At 49.4% G+C, this 24,496-nt stretch overlaps 2 protein-coding genes across 22 annotated transcripts in view; one reads left to right on the top strand and one right to left on the bottom strand.

Annotated features, from left to right (window-relative positions):
- EMILIN2 (elastin microfibril interfacer 2) overlaps positions 1 to 3,910 on the top strand; it is a 56,273-nt gene extending 52,363 nt beyond the window's left edge. The window contains exons 6-8 of the mRNA XM_021096135.2: positions 426 to 458; positions 1,105 to 1,233; positions 3,044 to 3,910. Coding sequence (XP_020951794.1) covers positions 426 to 458; positions 1,105 to 1,233; positions 3,044 to 3,381 — 500 coding nt within the window. The 3' untranslated portion in view covers positions 3,382 to 3,910. The remainder of the gene's footprint in view (positions 1 to 425; positions 459 to 1,104; positions 1,234 to 3,043) is intronic.
- Positions 3,911 to 6,379: 2,469 nt separating this feature from the next.
- LPIN2 (lipin 2) overlaps positions 6,380 to 24,496 on the bottom strand; it is a 102,425-nt gene continuing 84,308 nt past the window's right edge. For 20 of the 21 annotated variants that reach the window (XM_084958103.1, XM_084958098.1, XM_084958091.1 and 17 more), the window contains 13 exons: positions 23,115 to 23,214; positions 19,063 to 19,250; positions 17,135 to 17,228; positions 16,681 to 16,750; positions 15,892 to 15,981; positions 15,079 to 15,161; positions 14,084 to 14,228; positions 12,826 to 12,974; positions 11,958 to 12,044; positions 10,760 to 10,912; positions 10,354 to 10,468; positions 9,724 to 9,827; positions 6,380 to 9,455 (listed from right to left, as the gene is read on the bottom strand). In XM_084958103.1, the coding sequence (XP_084814229.1) occupies positions 9,311 to 9,455; positions 9,724 to 9,827; positions 10,354 to 10,468; positions 10,760 to 10,912; positions 11,958 to 12,044; positions 12,826 to 12,974; positions 14,084 to 14,228; positions 15,079 to 15,161; positions 15,892 to 15,981; positions 16,681 to 16,750; positions 17,135 to 17,228; positions 19,063 to 19,250; positions 23,115 to 23,214 (1,523 nt within the window). In that variant the 3' untranslated portion in view covers positions 6,380 to 9,310. 21 annotated transcript variants of the gene reach the window in all.

The following is a 24,496-nucleotide window of genomic DNA, read 5'->3' as shown; positions in this document are numbered from 1 at the left end:
TTGAAGCACCGGGGCTGCCACCCCAAGCGTCACTGATCACAACTCTGACTCAGGCAGGTGTGTTGCCTTTTCTAGGATGAGTTTTCCTTCTCTCAGTTCCATGTATCATGGATGCTTATATTTGTTAATTTCTACATCTGTCCTTCCATCCATTGCATCCAGTCTAGCTGGGGGCAGAGCCAGTGAACAGCCAATGCTCCTGGAGGGCAAGCGTGGGAGGCGACACGTGTCTGTCTGTAGCCTTCTCCCTGGCTTGTGTCCCTGCGCAGGGAGAAGCACGCTGCCTCTGTTTCTGCGAAGGCGGCTTGGAGAGGGTGCTCTGAATGTTTCCTTAAACCGTGTAAGGAACAGGGAGACAAGGAGGGGCTCAGAAAAATGAGGTGCTCTTCAGGGTTTTGACATTGCATCTGCATTTTGTTTTTCAGGGTACCCCAAGTCACCACCTGTAGCCTCCCCAGGTATGTCAGCCAGGAGACCGGGGCGGGGTGGAGGGGGACAAGAGGCTGAGGCCAGTTGTCCTTGGCAGCCCAACTCCCTCCCCTGCAGTCCTGCTACCTCCAGACCCCCAGAACCAGGACCCCCAGGACCCTAGTCAGGGCCATCAGCACAGGTGGAGCCCGATGCCAGCTGCAGGACAGGGCCTCTGCAGACTGAGCCCCACAAAGCCTGCTCCCCAGGGAGAGTCAGAGTTAGGCCCCAGACCAGGAACGTCCCCTCATCTATTATCCCGGCTTGAGCTGGGAGGGGCCCTGACTAGGGTCCTGGGGGTCCAGGTTCTGCACTAATTGTCAGCAGCTTCCGAGATTATTCCTGTTGTCCACACCCTGCCCACCCTAGTTCCCTGACACCCCTCTACTCAGCCCCCCCCACTCCTACACACCTGTAAAACACACATGCGCAAAGGCCCCATCTCTGCAGTGTCCTGCACAGTCTCATGCACGTGCACTCCCAGTAATTTCCTGTGTCTCTGCTGAGGATGCCGTGGCACCGGGTGTGAGGGGGTGTGTCTGCTTTGAGGCTGGAAGAGAGGTGGGGGCTGCCCCTGGGGACAGCATGTGGGCCTCGGCTCGGGTCCTGACTGCCTGTGCTCCTCTCCCTGCCCAGGGGTTCCGGTCCCGTCTCTGGTGTCCTTCTCGGCGGGGCTCACCCAGAAGCCTTTCCCCAGTGATGGGGGCGTCGTCCTCTTTAACAAAGTGCTGGTGAACGACGGGGACGTGTATGACCCCAGCACTGGTGAGTCCTTGCCCACACATGCTAGCGGCACTTGGGAGGAGGTGGTGGCCAGGACCGGCCCAGGGGCCTGCGCTGGGGCGTGGGGTGGGGGTGCTGCTGTTTCCCAGCCCAGAGGTGGGCCCAGCCTGTGTTGTGAGGCTTCCGAGGTTCAGGGAGGTTGGAAAGCATCCTGATGCCCTTCTTTGGGTGTCACCCTAACCTGGGGACAGGACAGCCTTCCCCGTCTGGGAGGAACTGGCCCCCCGTGGGCCAGCACCACTCACCCTGCCGGGATTCGTCTGTGGCCCAGGGACAGCGGGGAAGGGAGGCCACCCAGGTCACCCTGGTCCACGGCTGTCCCTTGGGTATCCGCTGACTGAGGGTGGGCGCAGTGGAGGGGATCCTGTGAGGCCCCTTCAGGGCGGAGATGTGAGCTGCCGCCCTGGCACGACCCTCAGGACAGCTGCCCTCAAGTTGTCATGAGTGCAGACCCACCTGCAAAGCTTGGAAACGTGGAACTCCCAGCCTCAGGCCTGCTGGAGGGAGGGTGGGAATCACTCGACCTGCTCCCGAGGCGGGGGTATGAGAAGAGCTGCTGTACTTTCTGCTCAAGTCTTGGGGGTAGGGGCAGCTTGTCCTCTCCGACGGGTCAGGTGCTCCATGCACGCAGCAATGGGGACTACTTTTGTTCACTGTCCCAGGATGGATGCCCAGATCTTACTCTCCACGGGTCTTCAAGAAAGGGAGTTCCGGGCCACCCTGAGCCAAGCCGCAGGCCCAGGGCCCAGGGATTTAAATTGCTGTGAAAAGCCAGGGAGGGAGCTGGGTGGCTTGGGCAGGTTGAAGACTCAGGACCTTAGACGCCTCTGCGGTTTTTGGTCCCATGGTAGGTGGTCCAGAGCCCCGAGGCGGGTCGCTCCCACTAGCATCTGGTCTGGGTTCTGACTCCTCTAGCCCTGGGCCCTTTGCAGCTGCTTTGCACCATCCACACGCTTTATCTCCTCCCAAGGCCCCAGTACTCGATACCAGCTTGTGTCCAGCCTCGTAGATGCAGACTAGTCCAGCGGGATTTGGGCTCCCCAACCCAGGCAGGGCCAGCGTGGCTTCTTCAGACTGTGGTGACGGGCTCCGTGGGGGTTTTGATCCTGCCTCCTCAGAAGGTAGCTAAGGAGTTCCCATCATTGCTCAGTGGTTAGTGAACCTGACTAGTATCCATGAGGACACAGGTTCGATCCCTGGCCTTGCTCAGTGGGTTAAGGGTCTGGCATTGCTGTGGTGTAGGTTGGCAGCTGTAGCTCTGATCCGACTTCTAACCTGGAAACCTTCATATCCGCGGGTATGACCCTAAAAAGAAAGAAAGAAAAAAAAAAAAAAAGCAGCTCAGGTGTTCCATGGATCCTGTGCCTGGGAGGCTGACTCTAAGGCAGCCTTGAGGTGCTGGGAGATGGGTGCTGGTGGGCCGCCTCTGCTGAAAGCTGGATGAGGCGTGCACAACATGGGGCCACTTGCGGGCAGGTGTACATGAGTTATTCTTGTGAATCCTGGGGCTTTTGCAGTATGTGTCATCTTGCTGTTACATGCATGAGACAGTGGCAGAGGGTGGTGTCTGTCAGCTAAGGGGACAGTCACTGCTTGGGTTTAGTATAAAAAGGGGCTATGTCCCCAAGTTGGCCCGCCTTCTATGGAAGCGTGAGCGGGACCTTTGAGCCTAACCCAGCTGTGCTGGACAAACCCAGATGGCTGGTCTGCCTTCATCCAAGTTAACCACTCACGTGTTGCCGAGGGCTGTGATGGTGTCACATACACATGAATATTTGCTTTCTCCTCCCAGGGGTCTTCACTGCTCCATATGAAGGGCGCTACCTGATCACAGCCACCCTCACCCCCGAGCGGGATGCGTACGTGGAAGCTGTCCTCTCGGTCTCCAACGCCAGTGTTGCCCAGCTGCACACCGCCGGCTACAGGAGAGAATTCCTGGAGTACCACCGGCCCCAGGGGGCTCCGCACACATGCGGGGGCCCAGGCGCCTTCCACCTGGTCGTGCACTTGAAGGCAGGGGACGGCGTCAACATCGTGGTGACCGGGGGCAGGCTGGCGCACACGGACTTTGATGAGATGTACTCAACGTTTAGTGGGGTTTTCTTATATCCTTTCCTTTCCCACCTCTAGGGTGGCCGGCAAAGAGCTGTCAGAACTCAGCAGTGTTCACCTATTCAGTTTGTGTGTGTAGCTGCAGCACGGGTCTCGTCTGCTGCAGACTCCCCTGCATCGGCGTGAGCTCTGCTCCGAGGGGCTGTGCTGGGCCGAAGCGTGCTGACCTCGGAGGCTTGAGCCACCGCCCTGCAGGGCCACGTCCTGCTGCTGGAGGAGGAGGAGAAGCCACTGGGCTGTAGGCCTCAGGAGGCAGGAGGCAAAAACTGCCCGTGTCTGTGGCCAGTCTTTTGGAGCAAGTGTTGCCAGCGGTCTTTGTTCACCCTGCATGCACAAGGGTTTAAACACTGAAGTGGCACGTGCCACCACAGACCTGGGGTTGACAGAGGGCTGTCCCAGGTTTGGCTGAACACCCCCCCCCCCCCGCCATTTACCTGGCTGAGAGGGATGCAGGAGAGACTGTTTACGTAGCTTGTTGGACTCCTTGAATGATATATGTACAACGTAAGTGCAAAGACGGGGAGCATGAATAAAGATGTAAAACCAACTCAAGTTCCTTAAGACTGGTGCTTATGGATTGAGGGTTGCTGCTAAAAAGCAAGCTATAGTAATGACTCATGGCTTTGGAAAGTAAGCTTGAATAAGTTAACCTCAACCATGTAACTGTTACCCCACATATCCAAGCTGTACACTTGGGCCTTTTGTTTTTGGCTTGTAAATACAGACAGACAAGATGTGCTTGGAGGTCAAAGCCCCTATGTGAGCCCCGGAGCTGGAAAGGGGGCTCTGCAGGGGATGCTGAAAACTCACATTTAATCAGCAGCTGCCCAGCTCATGGAAGATGCAGCTCTGAGAACTCGCGAGTTCCCAGGTACCAAGAGGCCCAACACAGGAGTGATCCCACACTGAAAGCTGAGATCATCTGAGGGGAGCAGGAATCCCCCAGAGAGCCAGCTCCAGTCCACGGGGGTCTAGGCACCCATGCCTTTACCAGCAGCCACACCAAACCTGGAGCTCCAGGTTAGGTGTCTTTGCTAAGCAGGAGGGTAAAATCTGTTGGCTCATCAAGTGCCCCGGGGAGGCAGGTGCCTCAGAGCCCCAGCGAAGATGTGGACAATAGAAATAGGTTTCCTTGGCCTGAATCAAACCGCCCAGACATGCTTATGCTGTAAAAACGCTGGCATTTCCTGACCACTTGCTGAAATTACAGGGTGGCTGCTGGAGGCCTGAGAGAGGAGCCTTCTTCCTCACCCACCCTCCGCTAGGAAGAAGGGGCCAGGAAACTGGCGGATTAGTGTTTGAAAGCCCAGGGCACGGGGGTGCGGTGGGGTGGCACTCTCACCCTGGTTCTGCAGCTGGGGACGGGCTAATGGTGGCTGGCAAGACGGCTGCCTAGAAATGATTCCTGGAAAAACCCTGGTGCAATGGAGTATTTTTAGGAAAACCTAGTTGGCAAAGGTACCTGCTTCTGCCCTCTCTCCCTTTACCCCCTAAAGACCATCCAGTGCCAAAAAGGACAGGTGCTCAGTGGCTGGAAAGGCAGGGACCAGCCATCACTTTCCACCAGAAATGGTGTTCTAGAGCACCGAGTAAAAGGCAGTCTCCCTCTGCCAGGACATGGTGACTCCTTTACTGAAAAAGGTGACTTTCAGCTCTGCGTATCCAAGGCAGGCAAAGCAGATGAATTGCATCAGGCCCCGTGCTGACTTCGGTGGGATGAAGGCAGTGTCATGATGGCTCACTAGGAGCCAGCATCTTAGGGAAAGGCCGTCCTCTTGTACTGAGAGGAACATGCAAGGTGGGCTGAGCTCAGGGCTGTAGGAACCTCAGTGCAGCTTGTTCTAGGAGCCAACAGCCTGGGGCTGTGGGTCTGGGCATAAGATGTGAAAATGAGGCCCTTGGCTTCAATCAGGCATGAGGCTACCACCTCTGAAGCAATGGGATTGCTGAGAAAAAGGTCAGGGCACTCCCTGAGACACGCAGACAGGACTGGGCCATTTTCCCCTACAGGTAACATCAGTGAACGGCCTCATTTAAACGCTGAAAACCAAAACAACACCAGCAATAAAGACTGCAAATCAACGCAAATTCCACTCTAAAGTATCTCCATGTTTTAGCACTTTCCAATGGATCCTATTATTTTTTGAACTGTTTCCCACAATCTGCAGTGTGAGAAATGAGTATCTGTGATCAGAGAAACACAGCCAAGTCCACGTGTAAGTCTGAAACATGGCTTCGCACAGATCCACACCTTCTCTCTAAACATACATGTGTCTCCCCTGTGCTGTCCTATCAGCGGGAAGGACACAAGCAGAGTCTAGGACGTGCCAAGGCGGACACCAGCCTGAGTGCTGTCACGCTGCTCCTGCCCAGAGCACAGGAAGCCACTTCCTGACAATGAACCTCCCTGTGTGAGTACTTCCTTTCCCAAAATGCACCCCAAAAAGCTAGCCGCGGTCCCCCTTCACCCCGACCTCTCACCTGGCCGTGTCGTGGCAAACGCATCGGGAGCAGGCCCTCGGGGGCTTGCAGGACCGCACATTCAGTGCCTGCGGCATGCAGTGTATACACGCGGCCCTCTGAGGGTCAAGAGCTACCGGTGTGACTTGGTTTCAGATCCAAGATCACTCTGCCTCTGAAAACATCAGGATGGCTATGCTCTGAGCAGGATACAGGGGAAGGGGGTGGCAAGGCTCTGAGCAGGACTCAGGGACCCCTGAAGGGCTGAGGGGTGGGGAGGGCACAACGGAAACCAGGAGACCACACCAGAAATTACTTATGTATGAATGAGTCAGTCCTGGCAGAACCTACAAAGCCAGAGAGGGGAGTTCCTGTGGGTATAGCCTCACTTCTGGAGTCAAGTTTTATAAAAACAAGTGCCAAAAAAGAAGTCCTTTTTGTATACAAATATAAGTGTCAGCTGAGATCAAAATGCTGATTTATGGAAATGATCAACTTCTGGCAAGAGTAGAGAAAAGATGATTTAAATGCCCTCTGAACGAAAGAGTCAGATGCGTTCAGTTTATGTTTGTTTATTGTTGTAACATTTTGTTTTGAACATCAAACACTGCACCAAAATGAGGGTTTATCTTAAGACAGTTGTCTCTGCCATAAACTAAGGACTGAACTGATGTTTACAATTAATTTCTGAAAACTTAAAACTTTTTAGTGGTATCGCTGTCTAATAATCAAGTAAGTCATTCTAGGCTGAATGTAATGATTAAATTAAAAAAGCAAAGTTTCCCCTCCTGTTCTTACCTTTAAAACAAACCAAAAAAGTTCTCACCTGGAAAGAACACTTACTTTAAACAAAAACTAATTTTTAACCAGTTTCATTAAACCCAGCATTCTCTAAAATAGGGGAAAACAAGGCTTCCCAGAGTTAACTATGATGATACTCGAAAAGACGATACAATTCCCTGGGAGAGTCTGTTTTCACCAACTTGCAAAGAAGGAACGTCTCCCCCCTGCCTGTTGTGTCGGGCGACCCTCTGGAAGGGCCACGTGCCGCCAAGGGCATGGGTACTTTACAGTCGCTTGGCTGGCTGTGGTTCCCGGATTGTCAGCAGCTTGCATTTCGTGACATCACATAGTAAGTTTTTTTCCAGTTGAAAACTAAGCAAATGTTTGGAAGCACAGCCAACACAGTGCTCACACACACTGTGAGCTCCGGAGGGGCTAAGTGTGTGCACTCTGGCGCCCACACATGTACTTCCTACGCCCCGAAGATCTGACACCACAGCTGTTCAAGCTTCAGCACGTGGACATCAAGGCAGAGGTCAAGTCGGACTGGACTGGAGAGACGGAGAGGGGCCGCAGCCCTTCGCCAGTGCAGTAAAGGGGAGAGTGACTGAGAAGGGCCCCGTCCGCCTTGGCCTCCCCGTGGTGTCGCCCGTCACCCAAAGCAGCGAGAAGCTACAGGTCCTGCCAGCCGCCATCGTGAGGGTCTGTGTACAAACACACTCGAGGGCATCTCTCTTTCACAGAAAGAACAAATGTCATTTGTACCAAATGGCAATGGATTTTCAGCACAAACAATACTTTTATACACTATAGTAATAGTAATCAGCTACTTTCAGCAAGAGGGACTCCTTTAAATAAGGAAAAAGACTCATGTTAATTAGCATATGTACCCACTGGATCAATCTGCAGTGACAAAATGACAAAGCTGAGTGCTGACCGACACCGGGCAGAGGGCGGCAGGGGGCCAGAGACCTGGCTTCCCAGGTCCGACCCTCAAGACGCCCCTGAGGCCAGAAAGAGAGCTCATCAGGCCAAAGAAACCGTCAGAAGCTCCCTAAAGGACAACCTACAAAGGGTTCCGTGTGTGTGAAGATTTCCATACCGCAAATTCGCAAAGAAGCCCTATGAAGCTCAGGGTAAGCGCCTAATTTTAAACCAGACATGGCGGGGAACACGCTGACTGCTTCCATGAGATGAAGTAACCGCAGGGCCACTGCCCTAGGAACGTATTTCACTAACTAGGCAGAACTTCGTATAAACATAACCTGGTTTCCCTGCCCTACTATACACAAGTAAATGCTGTAAAAGGTGAGTCCTTGTACTTAAGGTGGGAAGGTCTGCACCAGAGGAAGCTGTGCTGCTCCTCTGGACGTGCTGCCTCCAGGCTCTGCCTCTGGCAACTCTGTTCAGGGGACTTTGCCACTGTCTCTGCATCCAATGGCACCAGGAACAACAGCCGAACTGAGTCAAAGACTTTCAACTCTCCAATCTGGAAAATAACCATCCCCAGCACTCCATCCCTAGATCAGGATTATTTTGGTGGAGCTAACCAGAATGAGGGGTGCCACCAACACGGCACAGGGAAAGCAGAGGCAGGGACAGAAACTGCCTGGGACCATGCTACACTGCTCCGCAGGGTTTCCACCGTGTCCCCCTCTCCGCTCGGGAAGCCAGCCCACTGCTTTCTCACCCAGCGCAGGGCTGTGTGTGATCATCTTTGGTCCCGAGAGCCTCCTCTCTGAGTCCCCTGGATCTGAACACTGAGGGCACTGTCCATGTCCAGCCTCTTCTCTGCAGCTCATGCCTACAGCTCCGGAGGGGCTTATGGACAGAAACTCTCCCTGGTGCAGCCTGTGCGGCTCCAACACCAGCTCATTACAACCAGGTCACTGCAGGCAGAGCGAGAGAGAAAAAGGTCGTTTCCCAGGACCTGTCACAAGTGCACATGTGCATTTCCAAGGCCTCCCTGAAAACGGAGCCATTCCTTGTTTAACCACAGCTCCTGTTGGTGGCGCTGCTCCTACGGTGCCATACACATCCTGCCAGACCTGCCCCTTTGGGTTGGTCCAAGACACAACACTGCAGGTCTCCCGAGAGAAGGAATCACAGGTACGCAGCCTTGGCCTAAGGGCCTTTTCCTCCCCAGAAGCCCACGTGTATCGCCTGGGGGCCTGAGCAGCTGTCTTGTCCCTGTGGGGCAGGGAGGGAGGCACACACATAAGAGCTGGCATGGGCGGTTTGGAGCTCCGTCACTCACTGGACACTGGGCCCATGGAGAAAGCCCACGTTTCCGAGAGAAACACTCTCAACTGCCCAGCAGAAATTATAACACTTTACTTTGTGCAATGTTTTGGTCCACTCTTAGTGTCTTTCCTCTTCCATTTAAATTATGCAATTAAAGGAGCACCCAGCACACACCTCAACTGGTCACAGTGTGTGTGAGAGGACCAGCCAGCAACAGAGCCCAGGCGTCGCTCCCCCTGCCTGGGTGTTGGTGGTGCCACCGAGCCCGAGAGGGTGACGGGGAGGGCAGTTCCAGCTCCAGCGGCCCTCCCCGTCCCTGCTGGCACCTGGATGTCAGCACGTCTCATCCCACACCTGTGGCTGGGAGGGTAGCCCCGTGTCCTCTGTCCAGCAGAAGGGCCGGTCACCTTCCCCTGCTGCGAGGTGAGCGATGGCGGGTCCCCCCGCTGGAGGTGCCGCCTCAGGCCAAGTCGTCCAGGTCCACCTCGGGGATTGGGTCTCGCCAGTAGCAGAAGGAGCTGAACTCCGGGCACAGGAAGGCAGAATTCTGTTCCTTACTGAGAAGTGGGAACACGTGTTCCACGAGCTCGCTCAGTCTGTGATACCTGGGAGAAGGGATTGGGGGAGAAAGCCACCAATTGTTACGTAGCAGCTGATGTGAGAGCACAAGACTGCAGGCTGGGAAGCCAGTTCCTCAGACTCTGAGAATGGGGAGGGCCCGAGACATGCATCTCTTCCCAGGGCACAGCCTTCCTCTTCCAAGTCTAGGACCCCCCCCCCCCCCCCCCGCCAAAGCTGCAGCAGAGGAGGAAAAGGCCTGCATGGGGGCAGCCCCAAAGGCAGGGCAGGGCTGAGACATGGGAGTGCACTTACGATGACTTGTTTCCTTTGGTCCTCTCTTGTATCAGTTCGCCCTTGGGGTTCACGGTGAATATTCTGCAGTCCGGAACTCCAACTTGCATGTACGCATAGACATCCTGCAGCAGGACATGGGCAGGGCCGTTACAGGTGGAAATTAGGAGATGGATCTCTACTTGCGAGCCAGAGGAATCACACAATAAAGGAGGTCGTGTATAGAAAACACGTGGAGCTGGCATAGCACAGCTTTGCCACTGGAGCTGAGCTTCAAACAGACACGAAAGAGTGGAGCCAAGCACTGGAGCAGCCAGAAAACTTGGGTGCCCTGGAGAGGCCAGGGAGAAGGGAGCAGGAGAAGGGAGGCCTTAACGAGGGGGGCGTTCATGCCCTGGTCTAGGTCGCATCCCAGAATCACTTACAACCAGAGTCAGAACCGCGTGAGGAAATGGAATGGAAGCCACAAAGAGAGAGCGCACGCATTTCGTGACACACCAAAATTCTGGTGCAGAGCCCATGACAGGCCCTCCCCAGCCGCTGGAGCAGGGAAAGCCTGCTCGGCAGAGCAGACGCGCCTTCTGCCTCTACGGCCGGCAGAACGTTCCTGAGTCTGACCCACCCCATCGGCGCAGCCCAGGAGACACTTACATTTGGACGGTTTCCAAAGGCAGCATAGAAGGGCTGCTTGGATGGGGCAAACAGATTCTTGATGTCATTTAGACACTCGATTTTGAACTTCTCTGGTTTCTTTTCTATTACTTCCCTAGGGGGAAAAATATGTATAGATATAATCACCGAATATAAAATGGTAGTTTTCCCTGGTGTGTGGTCCTAAAAAGATTTTACTACTCACAACAACTCAACTTTTTAGATTCTACATAACTGGTATCTTTCTCCTGGGCCAACCTGACTTTTCTCAACTGCGTGTGTGACCGAGACCAGGTGAGCTGTGTGTGAGTCAGGAGGATATGGGAGCCAAAGAACTGAGACGCAAAAGCTCTCAGTTACAGTCAGTTCAGGCCTGGGCCCCACACAGACATGTGCACACAGTCACCTGTGGAAGGCCGAGAACAGGCTGCTGGGGGACAGCATCAGGGGGCCCCGGGGCAGGATCGTGCCCTTGTCGTTGACCCAGTGCAGGTAGCCACGGGTCATGTCGGCCATGCCGATGGCACGGGCGGAGCAGTACAGGAACTTGTAGCCATTCCTGAAAGAGAGCACATCCTGTTTAGTCTGTGGCTGAAGCGGGAGAAAGTGCACTTTTCTTTTAAAAGGTCCAAATAAAGTCCCTCTCATTTACTATGAATATCAAATTCAACAGGAAAATCGTTAGGATTATAAAGATCTCGCCACTCCATGAAAAACACCATAGGGAGAACACAGAGGTATGTACACAACTAGAGATGATGCTACCTTTGCAAGTATGATGTATCTTCAGCCTCCTGTCTGTGAAAGCCAGGTTACAGAAGAGACAAAAATTGGGGGCAATCTTTAAGTGAGAGATACAAAGGAGATATATATACATTCTTTTTTTTTTTTTTTTTTTTATTTTGCCATGCCTGTGGCATGCGGAAGTCCCAGGCCAGGGATCAACTCTGCACCACAGCAGCAACCCAAGCCATAGCAGTGACCTACCCAAAGGGTCTTATTTATAAAGACAATTTTCGGAATGCAAATCATTCTCTAAAACAAGGAGCAAAACTATACTTAGGCAACTGACATAATTTTTATTTTAGGACAGATTATGTCCTTTCTCAGCTGGTGCTTGAGACACTGAAATGCTGCAGATCAACTTAACTCCTAGGTGTTAGGACCCCACAAAGGCCATGGCACTACATTCTCACAAAAAGTACTGTGACGAGGACCCCAAGGTAAATTGTTTCCCCTCTGCATGTATTACTTACTTAAAAAAAAAAAAAAAAAAAAAAGAAAAATACTCAAAAAAGAAGATAGGTTCTCTTGTTACATTAAAGCTATAAAACCTAATTATAGCTATAATCATAGATATTGTAGGTGCCTACAACGTGTACCACTGTGAGAATGAGATGACATATGCTGAAGATTTAACCACGCCAGGCACTCAGCTCATGTTCCATAGATGGTGGCTCACACTTTTCCCTGCAGGAGGCTCTAGGGAGTGGGAAAGAGCAGGAACAGCTGGACCGTGAACAGGATTTCTGTGCACTGGCTGATGAATGCTCTTTTTTTTTTACAGTCTTAAAGCAAAATTCTAGTGCAGTCAGGATACATACTCATTGATGGAGTGGTAGAGCTTGGCTATACCCTGATGAGTCCAGTCTTTACCCAGCTGTGGGAGAATCTGTCCCAAGGCATCAGACCTAAAGGGCAGAAATGGAAAAAGGCATCAGAAACACATCAAGTCAAGTGTTCTTCTATTTAAACACCAGCCGCTGGCAGCTGCCAGGTGGGCAGGGGTGCAGAGACAATCTGCAAAGGCGATTCAACTGGGCGGTGCAACAGTGAGGCAAGTACACTACCCAGGAGCTTCCAAGAGAGGAATCACACCCGAGAGCAGCTGTTCATTTTCAGAGAGAATTTATAACTACAGGTCCTCTTTTTCTCCTCCCTAATCTCAACAGCTTCTCTTTCTCTCACGTCAGAATTTGGAGATCTAGGAGTTCCCGTGGTGGCGCAGTGGTTAACGAATCCGACTAGGAACCATGAGGTTGCGGGTTCGGTCCCTGCCCTTGCTCAGCGGGTTAACGATCCGGCGTTGCCGTGAGCTGTGGTGTAGGTCGCAGACGCAGCTCGGATCCCGAGTTGCTGTGGCTCTGATGTAGGCCGGTGGCTACAGCTCCGATTCATCCCCTAGCCTGGGAACCTCCATATGCCGAGGGAGCGGCCCAAGAAATAGCAACAACAACAACAGCAGCAAAAAAAGACAAAAAAAAAAAAGAATTTGGAGATCTAGTGTCTCAGGTGTTCCAAAAGTTACTTCTGACATTACACTTGGATGACCCCACCCATCTCCTCCATCCTTAAAATGACTCTGTGTGGACGTACTCAGCATGTCTCGGGGCATATAGTTTAAAAACTCTTCCAATGGTGGACTTGCCCAGGTGAGGGACTCTCCTTGTCACCCCACAGGCTATCGCTTACTTGGTTATTGTTCCATCGATGTCGGAAATGATGACCTTGTCGTTCCAGTTCCATAGGTAAATGGTCCCTGCGCAGCGGCAGGTGCCTTGATACTGGGTTGTAATACTAAACACAACATCATTTGGGCCGTCCTGGAGCTTCAGTTTTGCCTTTTATAAAAAGTATAAGAATAAACAAAATCAGAGGGAACGTTTTGAGTATTAATGGCATATGACTTTGATGGAATCACACAACTGAGTCATTTTCCAAGAACATGCGGTGAGAGAGACTGCTTAAAACACAATATAAGTGGAAAAGGATCCTAATCAGTAAAATATATAAATGTGTGTGTGTGAAAACACATAAAGAATGGAAAGAAGAAGTTCCTATCTTGGCTCAGTGGAAATGAATCTGACTAGTATCCATGAGGATGCAGGTTCGATCCCTGGCCTTGTTGAGTGGGTTTTAAGGATCCGGCGTTGCCATGAGCTGTAGTATAGGGTCGCAGACGCGGCTCGGATCTGGTGTTGCTGTGGCTGTGGTGTAGGCCAATGGCTAGAGTTCCGATTTAACCCCTAGCCTGGGAACTTCCATATGCCGTGGGTGCAACCCTAAAAAGACCAAAAAAAAAAAAAAAAAAAAAAAGAATGGAAAGAAATACATAAAGACAATAACTTAAAAAAAACCCAGAAAATCAGCTGAAAAATACTTTGGAATAGACTCAGAACACTCACAAAACCACCAGCAGCATCTGAGGACCAAAGCTCAAGGCAGGACAAGCGTTCCGTGGCTCCAGGAACTGGGCTGGAGGGCTGCGGCCCAAACCCCCAAAACACAAGCCCCAGCCCCACCTCTACCTGGGGCTTCCCTAGGCCACAGCCGGGCCACTTCATACTGAAAACGACTGAAGTCAGGGTGTGGGAACTGCATCTAATAAGAAAATGTCATTCTCTATGGCTGTGGCTTCTAGGAGGTGGTGTGGCCCAGTGTGTGTAAGGTTCATCCAGAAAACAGGGTGAGAATACAGGTTCGCTGGTTCCCTCCCAGAGGCTGAGGTGGGAGGCCTGGTGTGAAGGTGCAGGAAGCCCCGGTTCCCCAGGTCATGTTGGTGGTCCTGGGAGTGGGATGCTGTTCTCTCATATGTGTGTGAGCAAGGCCACGGCCACACACCATGCAATGTGTGTAAGGCCTGGGGTCCAGTGGACAGAAAAGGAAGCAGGTTGAGTTAAATAGTTCCTGAGTTACCTCAACCGGACCCACACGCTCACACACAACTCACGATCTGGTCTGAGGAAAGACGAAGAGACTTCTTGTAGGAGGTCGTGCTGCTGTGGCTCGGGGGCTCCTCAGTGACAGGGTCCACCTTGATGGACTCTTCGAGCTCCTGTGACCCCTCATCACTGGACGAGTCGTCCTCGGCCGGCCTGTTCAACAACCCAGTTAATGAAGAGGCAGAGGGACATTTTACGGACGACAGCTTTTCATTTGGGATCAAGAAGGAGATCCGAAATCCACTCTAGGAAGAGCTGCAACCAAGGCCCGTCTCCACACCTGCAGGTCCCTCCTCCCTCCATGCCTGGCCCGTTGCATACACCCCGTGACAGCTACTAGTCTGCTGGCTCTTGCTGAAAAGGATGTACGTTCCAAAACGTATAAATTATAGAAAATATGAATGTTCACACTGATTAAGAAATGAACAAGGACGATTTTAAAAGAAGAGGGCAAAGAGCAAGAAGATGAATCTAAGACTGAGGGAATGGGAAGGGAAAAAAAGAACATGACTGGGAAGGAACTCAGGGGGCAGAAACAAGAACGGGGTATGTGGCAGCACCTCCCCGGGGCCCCCATGTGGCTCTGTGCCTTCCAGGGAGTGGGAGAGACCCACACTGATCAGAGATTCTGTCACACCTACCACTGCGACTCACAGCCGGCAGGGGCATGCGATGGTGCATCTCTGGTTCCCCTAGATGTCTGTCCCTTCCCAAGGCCTCCTTCTCATGGGCGCCCGCCCCATTCCAGGGCTCCAGGATGGGAGCAAGGTGTGCAAGAAGAGGGCATGAATGTATTTACTCTAAGCTGATGGTATTTTTAAAGAAAAGCACAAGTTATTATCTGCTAACTGAGCAGCACAATGAAGCCACTGATTGTCATATACGTCCATAGGAAGGAGGCACTTCTGACTAAGAATTAAGCAAAACTGTCAGAATCAACTTGACTGCAATGCCAAAGCACGGGTGGCCAACTGCTGAGAGCTGGGGGACTGGGCGCCCTCACCTGCCGCTGGCCGGCTCCTTCACGCTCGATGGCAGGTCGCTGGGTGGCGGCACCTCAGATTTCCCTTCCTTGGCTTCTGGCAGCTAGGACAGCAAAACGATAATGACAACATGCAATATTCCCCCTCCTAGGTGACAAGCAGAAATTCACCAGGAGCTCGCTCCAGGAATGAGCAAAACTGCCTCTGAATGCACAACTTAAAAGCCCATAAGAAACAGACTTTCTCTAGTTTGAGCCAAAGGCCAGAAACCTGAGAGAGGAGTCATATGCTGTTGGCATAAAAAGCTACCACCACAGAGTCAGAGGTAAGATCTGTTAAGAAGCTGCAGCAGCTCAAGTCACACGGTATCATACAACTGGCGCAGACCCTGTGGCTCTGCAACAGCGACGAGGAGCCCTCCTCCTCGTGAGAGGGAGAGGGCCAGCCCTGCCTTCTATGTGGAAGGGACAGCAGTGCAGGGGAAAGGGCACAGGCTCTGGACTGGACTGAAGGTCAAAGTCCAGCTCCATCCCTCACCAGTTAAGTGCCTAGTCAAGGTACGTCACCTCCTCACATTCCAGTTTCCTTACCTGTAAAACAGGAATGCACACACCCACACTGTCAGGCTGTAGTGTAGGTGAAAGGTCATGCATCTAAAGCACCTAGCAGCACACCTGCATAGGTTAACTGTCCATAAGTGGTGACATTTATTATTCTAAGAGTGTGTTATATAGCCCAAATTGACGTTCTTGTGCTTGGCAAAAAGGTTTTTTGAATAAATGAAAGATTCGCGTCTTTTCAGCCCGTGGACAGGATTACCTCGGGTCGGTTACCTGTTTGGTAATGCTCTCTCTCTTACGCCAAAACCACCAGCGACCAGATTTCTTTGGCATCTTATCTTTGACCCAGGACTCCACTGTGGCCTGGAAACAATCAACATGGGTTAGTCTAGCCACCTGTCTGTCACAAAGCACTGGACTACGTTCTGCCACTAAGCCAGAGGATGGTGCCCTAACACTGAACAGAGGCAATGCTCTCCACACCTCCTGAACTCCGGACAGACGGACAGTGGCCTCTTTGGTGGCAGCTCTATGGCATGAGACCAGCAGTCTGGCTGTGGAGCAGTAGCCCGGAGAGGCTGGCAGGTGGGCTGCTCACTTCTCCACCCTCGGGAACGAGTTATGAGGCCCCACTAGGTTGAGGATGTGTCCCTGGTGGACAAGACTCCAGCAAACCTTGAGGTTCCATGTAACAGGCCTCTTGGCCACAGCCTGAACTAATCACACTCATGCCTCTGGGGCTGCATCACTCTCTTTCTATGTTAACAGAGGAGGTGTTTTCATTCATTCTATACTTAATTAAAAATTAGTAAAATCTTTCAACCTTTTCAACAATCAGAAACTGGTAAAATATCTAAGTAAAAACTACAAAGAAATGGCAGCCCAGCTAATTTCATAGATTTGGAGTCATGAGATAATCTGAGTGATGATATTAATTTTAAAATATAAATAAAACTCCGAACAGTACCCAGTTTAGAAATAAGCACATGTGGATTTTTCTAAGCGCCCCAACAAGCTATGGATACTATCTCTGAGGAGGCAATGCTTGGAGGAAGGTCTCACCTTAGGTAAGCTCTTCTGAAAGACCTGCAAGCTGAGGATCATGGGAGCAGCCAACGCCCAGTTATAGTAACTGTGAGATAAAAATCGTGCAAGACCATTACACAGAGCAAGGAGAGGGCGGAAGAGGGAAGATTAAAAACACCATATACAATTCCCCATTCTTCTCAATGAAGGGCTGATCGGCTAAATTTCTTGCCACATAAGGAATCTTTGCTTCAAGCCAAACTTCTGAGCAGATGTAGTAAAACCTCTAAGAAAAAGCATTCTAACACCTCATTTGAAAATAAAGCTGAGGCTTCACCTTCAGTCACCTTAAGGTCACTGCCTGTTAGCTCATTTGTATGAAATGGCATATTTTACAGTGAGAAAGACTGCAACAGTTAAAAACAGCAATTGGAAGTATTGCTGTTTACCCGCAAGAGTATTAAACAATTATAAAAGCAAGAGTGTTTACCGGTTATATATCCGTATGACAAGATTGGGATTGTCTATAAGTCCAGGGTTTTCTGCAAATTCATGGTAAGTGATGATATGCTCCATGAATTTTTCTGCAATATAAGATAATAATTATCCACTTGGTTAGAGATCACCCAAACACGTCTGAGACTATCACAATACTTTCCACACTAAAGGACTAACAGTAAGATTAAAAAAAAGTTCTTAAAACAAAAAACCAACAACTAACTTTGCTATGTGCATCAAAAGCAAAACATCAGGTACTTGTTTGTTTTTTCTCTCCAGGACAAGAAAACACTTCTCTTCTACCTCTTCCACCACTCCTACCCTAGGTGGAAAAAACTAAAAACCAAAAACTAACCAACCAACTAACCAACCAACCAGAAAACAACAAAAAACCAGGAGGAAGGGATAAGCCAGGGACTTTTAGGAAAGTAGATTACAGATGTGGCCGCACACACTCAACTCCATGATCAACAAAACCTTCGAGTTGCCCCCCCCCCGCCCCTCCTTTTTTTTTTTTGGCTTCTAAGGGCTGTACCCTCAGCATATGGAAGTTCCCAAGCGAGGGGTCGAATTGGAGCTACAGCTTACAGGCCTACGTGACAGCCACAGCAACTCATGATCCAAGCCTCGTCTACAACCTAGACCACAGCTCATGGCAACACCAGATCCTTAACCCACTGAGTGAGGCCAGGGATCAAACCCACATCCACATGGATGCTAGTCAGGTTTGTTAACCGCTGAGCCATGAAGGGAACTCTGCGAGTTTCACTCTTATAAGAGGAGATATTCTGCCTAAATGGGGAATATTCATGCGGGTCTTACAGCTTTAAGTGTGCAAGTGTAAGAAGCTATGTTAGAAAAAAACAATCAAAACACTTACAATGCTTGGAGAAAAAAAACCAACCACACTCCAGACTTGGCTTAGGATCTCTCCAGAAATAAATTCCAAGTTTTTTCAAAATGAATGGGGATTTTGCATGAATTTTTGAACCCTGCCGCTAACCCTGTACTCTGATGCAGGCTAACAGAGAAATTTCTCACTGGAATTGTTCCTTTTGGTAATCTGTATGTTATTTACTTTTACCTGTCATTTCTACCTTCACAAATATCAAACTCTACCTAAGTTATCAGGTTTTCTTAAATTTTCCCTCCTCCACCTATATTTTTTAAAGTAAGTGCTTATGAACATTATGATAAAAATGTGACCTATTTAATTTTGTCCCAAGAAGGAACCACTGGCCATAACACATTTTTAATTTCTTGCAAAAAATAAAACAAGCAAACAGAATTAATAGGTGGAGAAGAAAGGGGAACAGTGACCACCCTGTGACCCTGAGGAGGAGGAGATTCAGAGAAGCCCAGCTGTGAGGCTCAGGGCACCCAGGCTGCAGCATGCAGATGATGATGCTGATCACAGAAAGAAAAGCTTTCCTTAGAGGAAATCAATGAAGTGCCACCAGCCAAACTGAAAAAACGTTAAGAGTTCAGTTTACAAAGAACATAATACCAAGGTGTAAGGATGGGACAGATGTACAGGCAGACAGACATCTGAACCTGCTCAGGGCCTCCCTTTCTCTCAAGTAGCTCACTGTCCTGGGCCAGCTTTCAGGGTTGAGACAGCAAGCAACCCCTTCTCCATTTTGCCAGAAAGGCCATTTACTCAGTAGACCATCGGTACTGGCCCCTCGGGCCCTCCTCACGTGTCTGAGGCTCAGAGCAGCCAGGCACCATCCCACAACCATCTCAACAACTGTACGGACGGGCAGGCCACCCGAGCCTCCAGCCACACACCCTCTCCCACCCTCTGATCTGTGGTATCCTCGACACCAGGTGCCTCCAATGAGGGGCGAAGGGCCTGCCACCAAAGGGAGGCACCTGTTACATGCAAGGACCCCCAGGGCCACAGGCAGGGGGGCGTACCTTTAGAAATCTCCCCGTTCTCGCTGAGGCCCCCACAGAGCGAGAGGGTGACGTCGGGCAGGTCCATGGCGGAATCCGACAGGCACTCGGTGCCGCTATCAGCAGCTGCACTGCCCACCGACTGTGGGGACTGGGAGCCGGAGAAGGTGTCAGACTCGGGCCACTGCCGGGAGCCAGGCTCCGACTCACTGCGGGAGAAAGGACTCACCTTAATATGGCTCCTTGCGGCCAGGCTTCCTAACTGCACAGCCCTTGGGGAGCCTGAACTAGCTTGAAAAAGGGGCAGGCCGACCTGCCCTGGGACATGGATTCACTTAGGTGGTGCTGAGAATCACGTCACGAATGACATTAAAAATGGCCTAATGCCATTATTGAGGAATTAACTGAATACAGTAAATACGGCACAAAAAAAATCACCACCCTCATTCACAATAATGCAAACTTTTCAATGATAGCCTTTCTTATTTAAATTAAAGGGGGCAAAAGAATTATAAGCACTTATTTGTATTTCCATGATGAAAATGACAGAGTAATTAAGAAAAACATGATGTTCAGAAACCTTTTGATCCTAACTTCCCAGAAAAGACCATGTGGTACTATATACACATCCTGTAGAAAATTACTTTAGTCCAAAGTTGTATCATTTTTAAAACAAGGCTTTTCTGAATTCATCCGACTGCAAAATAGAACAAAGAAATAAACCAAGTGAAAATTCTCAGGAGGCTAGATAAAGCTCAAAAAAGAAGTGTACAAAAAAGTAGAATAAACTGCCCTTATATTAGTGAGGGGCAGAACTAAGTTGAGGTTATTCAGTATTTCCACTTTTCTAGATGAGGCATAGAAGCCAGGTTTTAGAAGCTGATCCTAAAAACAAACGTTTCTGGGAGTTCCCGTCGTGGCACAGCGGAAATGAATCTGACTAGGAACCTTGAGGTTGTGGGTTTGATCCCTGGCCTCACTTGGTGGGTTACGGATCCAGCGTTGCTGTGAGCTGTGGTGTAGGTCGCAGACATGGCTCAGATCTGGCGTTGCTGTGGCTGTGGCGTAGGCCAGCAGCTGTGGCTCCAATTGGACCCCTAGCCTGGGAATCTCCATATGCCGTGGCTGGGGCCAAGACCAAAGTAAATAAATAAATTAATTAAAAAAACCTTTCTGTAATGGACCATAAATCTGAGAGAAAAAGAATAAGGAAATGGAAACTTAAGTCTTTTAGCCATGAACGCTCACTGCTCTATACCTTTTGAATGGATATTTAATGTTGCATTGAAATACTGTTCTAGAACTTTCAAATTCATTTTTTTTTTTTTCTTTTTGGGGCCGCACCTGCAGCATATGCAAGTTCCTGGGCTAGGGGTCAAATCAGAGTTGTAGCTGCTGGCCTATACCTCAGCCACAGCAATGTGGGATCTGAGCAACATCTGAGACCTACTCCTCAGCTCATGGCAACACCGGATATTTAACCCACTAAGCGAGGCCAGGGATTGAACCCATATCCTCATGGATACTACTTGGGTTCTTAACCCACTGAGCCACAACGGGAACTCCCCAAATTCTATTCTTTTATTAAAAAAGCCAGCATATTACGGTAGGCCATCCAGTGAAGTCATGTGATCTTCAGAGAAAACTAATTTGAGCAGTAGGTGGCAGCAGAGTACAGACATGTCACAGAAAGCAGTTTCAAACTCTATTATGTTTTGCATTTTAGCTAACTTTTAAGAAAGGATCTGGGGTTTTGGAAATTCTCTTAGGAGCAATACACACCCATAGCACAATACTGAGATTAATCGGATCAACCAAATGGACTCCTTACTGGAAATGGTGAAAAAGCCAAAACCACATAAAACAGCAAAACCTGCCTTCTCTGGTGGGGTCCAGGGGCAAGGCCCACCCCTGGATGTAAGACAAATATCCATGTCCTCATTTTCCTGGGGAGATAGCGAGGTCCCCCTGTAGTCAGGTATGGCCACGTGATCAGATGATGGAGCTGTCCACGTAGACAGAAGGCTTGTGCTGAGTCCTTCCTAAGGCTGGCCCCTGAAGCTGCCCTTGTGATCCCCTGCTTTTCCCGTCCGGGCCCTAAGGGGACGGGGAGCCTCAAGATGGAAGCAGCTTGTGATCCTGAACCCCTGTATCCAAGGCCTCCCACCAATACCAGCTCTGGATCGTCATCACTAGAACATGTGGTCCAGCCTACTGTGGTCTAGCCCCGAGGTCTTGGGTTTATCAGTTAGATCAGCTGGTGTTACTGGAGCCAATGGTGAGTACATGGAGGACGAAGTAGGTCACCAAACCCATGAGGGATGTGACTTAGGGGCAAGCTTAGTGATAATTACAGATACAGGGTATTTCGTCAAATTGGCAATGAACACAATAAAACAAATGCTTATGAGCACTTCAACAGTCTGTCTCTAAATACTAATGACTGTCTCAAGAAACAAACAGTTCATGAGCTAAGAAGCCTGCCTGGTGAATGGCAATGGTTCCAATCACGTTATAACAGCACACAGAGGTCCCACAGCACTTAGTTATGTCACGCTCCCCATTTTTTAAAAAGGAAACTAGGAAATTTGTCTTAGGAATCCCAGTGTATAAAAATGATTAAGGACTGGGAAATCTCAAAGTGATACTTTTAAGAGAGCTTACATTTTTAACTTTCTTATTGGGGATAAAAGAGACTAGTTTCATTTCTTTCGCCTTAAAAATCCAACTACTGGAGTTTCTGTTATGGCTCAGTGGTAACGAACCTGACTAGTATTCATGAGGATGCAGGTTTGATCCCTCACCTCGCTCAGTGGGTTAAGGATCTGGCGTTGACACAAGCTGCAGTGTGGGTTGCAGATGCAGCTCGGATCTGGCATTGCTGTGGCTGTGGCGTAGGCAGGCAGCTGTAGCTCCGATTTGACCCCTAGCCTGGGAACTTCCATGTGCTATAGGTACAGCCATAAAAAGACAAAAATCAAAAAAACAAACCAACCCTCAACTATTACTTTAAATGAAGTGTATCTATCTGGAGACAAATATAGAGCAGAAACCTAGGAAGGAGTTTTAAAAATTTCAAAAATACTGGTAAAAACATTAAGTATCTTCATATCAATTCCACCTTTCTATTTTAAATAAAAACTTAAAATATACTTTTCAATAATTTACTTAAAAGTGTCTAAGTATGCGTGCCTATGGCTCAGTATGTTCAAGCCATACTTCTCATGGAGAAGTGAATTGTTTTTTGTATTATAATGGAATTTCCCTGAGAATGGAAATGACCTAAGGAAAACAGTACAAGTCTATCACTTCTGGGATTTTAGCGTTACTCCATGGGGAGAGTCATGAAGGAGGAGGCAGGTGACAGAGCCGAGCGCTCCAGGGGGTGCACAGGTAGGTGGAGGGGTCTCAGCAGCCGCCGGCCTGCGAGCAAAGCTGTGTCCTCTGTAAAGTATTTCTGAAGATGCATGACCTTTACGCCACATCTTGAAGGACACACATGCTAATAAGGAGGATCTGAAGTCACCCCCACTGGTATCCTTATGTAGGCTTGACTAGTGCCCCTCTTCTCAATGTATTGAAAATTTCTTTTCTTTTTTTTTTTTTTTTTGGTCTTTCTGTCATTTCTTGGGCCGCTCCCGCGGCATATGGAGGTTCCCAGGCTAGGAGTCTAATCAGAGCTGTAGCCGCCAGCCTACGCCAGAGCCACAGCAACACTGGATCCGAGCCGCATCTGCGACCTACACCACAGCTCACGGCAATGCTGGATCCTTAACCCACTGAGCAAGGCCAGGGATCGAACCCGAAACTTCATGGTTCCTCATCGGATTTGGTAACCACTGTGCCAGACGGGAACTCCGAAAGTTTTTTCATAAACAGGTAAATTATTAATTTCAAATCACTACAGTCAAAATGATACACAAACAATTCTGAATTTTCCAAAATCTGAAGCAATCATCCAACTTGGCTAAAGGACACCATCCCCTTGCTCCTTTTTCTCAGACAAAACGCAGTGCTCTAGAAACATTCAGAGTATTTCAAAGCTGTCCACTCTTCCATATAAAATCCACTACCTTTTGGGGAAATAGAGAGCTGCAACTTCAGGTTCTAGTGCCTTGAGGTCATCCAGGTAAATATCATCAGGTCCCTGGTGCTGGCTTCTCTTGTGGACACCTGTTTTTATCAGAAAAACACTTAGTTACTCATCTGCAACTCTGCAAGAAAACAAAGGTTTGCAAATGACCAAACTGACCATGATTAGAACTGCATTCTATTTTCAAAAGGCATGAATAAACCTTTTCCCTTGTGCTGGTTCTTAATAGTCCACGTGAATGAAGATGATGTCAGGGCTACCACTCCTGACAGCTTAGCGCCCTATAAACACAGCACTAAACTGCTTGATCTCTATTGGCTCTTCAGTCAGTAATCCTGGGCCTAAATCACTTAAACCTGACGGTAACTTTTAAAATTTACAGTATGTGATAAATGCGACAGAGCCTCATGTGACAGCCGGCATCAGGAAAGAGGCCATTGTTCTAAAGCCATGCGGGGAGCGTTTGGGGTAAGGGGGGCAAGGGGTGCTCGAGGGCTCACAATACAGCAGTTGGGCCCAATACAGCCCACTAGGTCATCTTCAACTAGAAAAATAAAGGGTATTTAACCCAAATCCAATTAAGCCTCTAGATCTATGCTGCCCACACCTGTGCCCGGCCTGTCCTTGTCTGAGTGAGGTTATGTAAAATGTGGTGAAGGGTGTGAAACACACATCGGATTTCCAAGGCTTACTACAAAAAAATGTACAATCGCTCCATAACGTCTACATTAAGTACCTGCCAAAACTATAATCATTTGGATTTACTTAGATAAAATATATTAGTAAACTTACTTTTACTTGTTTATTTTTATTTTTTTACTGTGAGAAGACTTAAGTTCCAGTTTAAGGATCTCATCTTGAAAAAACATTCAATATCCATAATCTGGGAAAGAATACAAGACCATTGGCTGGCTCTTCAAAAGGTCAGTATCATGGGTGCAGAGGGGGAAAGAAGTGTAGTGGGGTGGGGGTGGGGTGTGTGTGTGTGTACACTGTTCTAAATAAAAAAGATTAAACACAAAAACCAAATGTAACATGTTAATCATAATGAGATCTTGGTTTGGAAAAAAAAATCCAAAGTTAAAAAGTTCTTCTAGGCACATTTAGGACATATGACTGTGGATTTAAGATGACAGTGGCACCATGGTTGTGCAGAGAATGGAGTATTTCAGGATGAAATGTCATCATGCCTGCAACTTATTCTCAAAGGGTTTAAAATAAACTGTGTGCGTGGAGAAACAAAACAAATATGAATAAAGATTTTCATAATAAAAAGTTGCGGGAAAAGAATGAAGCCACAACCACAGTGGATGAGCAGTTTGTCCCCACCTTCAGTCAGTCCCCACACTACATGCAAGAAGA

Source organism: Sus scrofa, chromosome 6 (assembly GCF_054392235.1).
Source record: "Sus scrofa isolate SSC_HxYL_T2T_F1_AM1 chromosome 6, Sscrofa_HxYL_maternal_Yorkshire_Landrace_v2.0, whole genome shotgun sequence".
NCBI lineage: Eukaryota > Metazoa > Chordata > Mammalia > Artiodactyla > Suidae > Sus > Sus scrofa.
The sequence above is the reverse complement of the archived record's forward strand: the minus strand, read 5'-3'. Positions and strand labels throughout refer to the sequence as shown.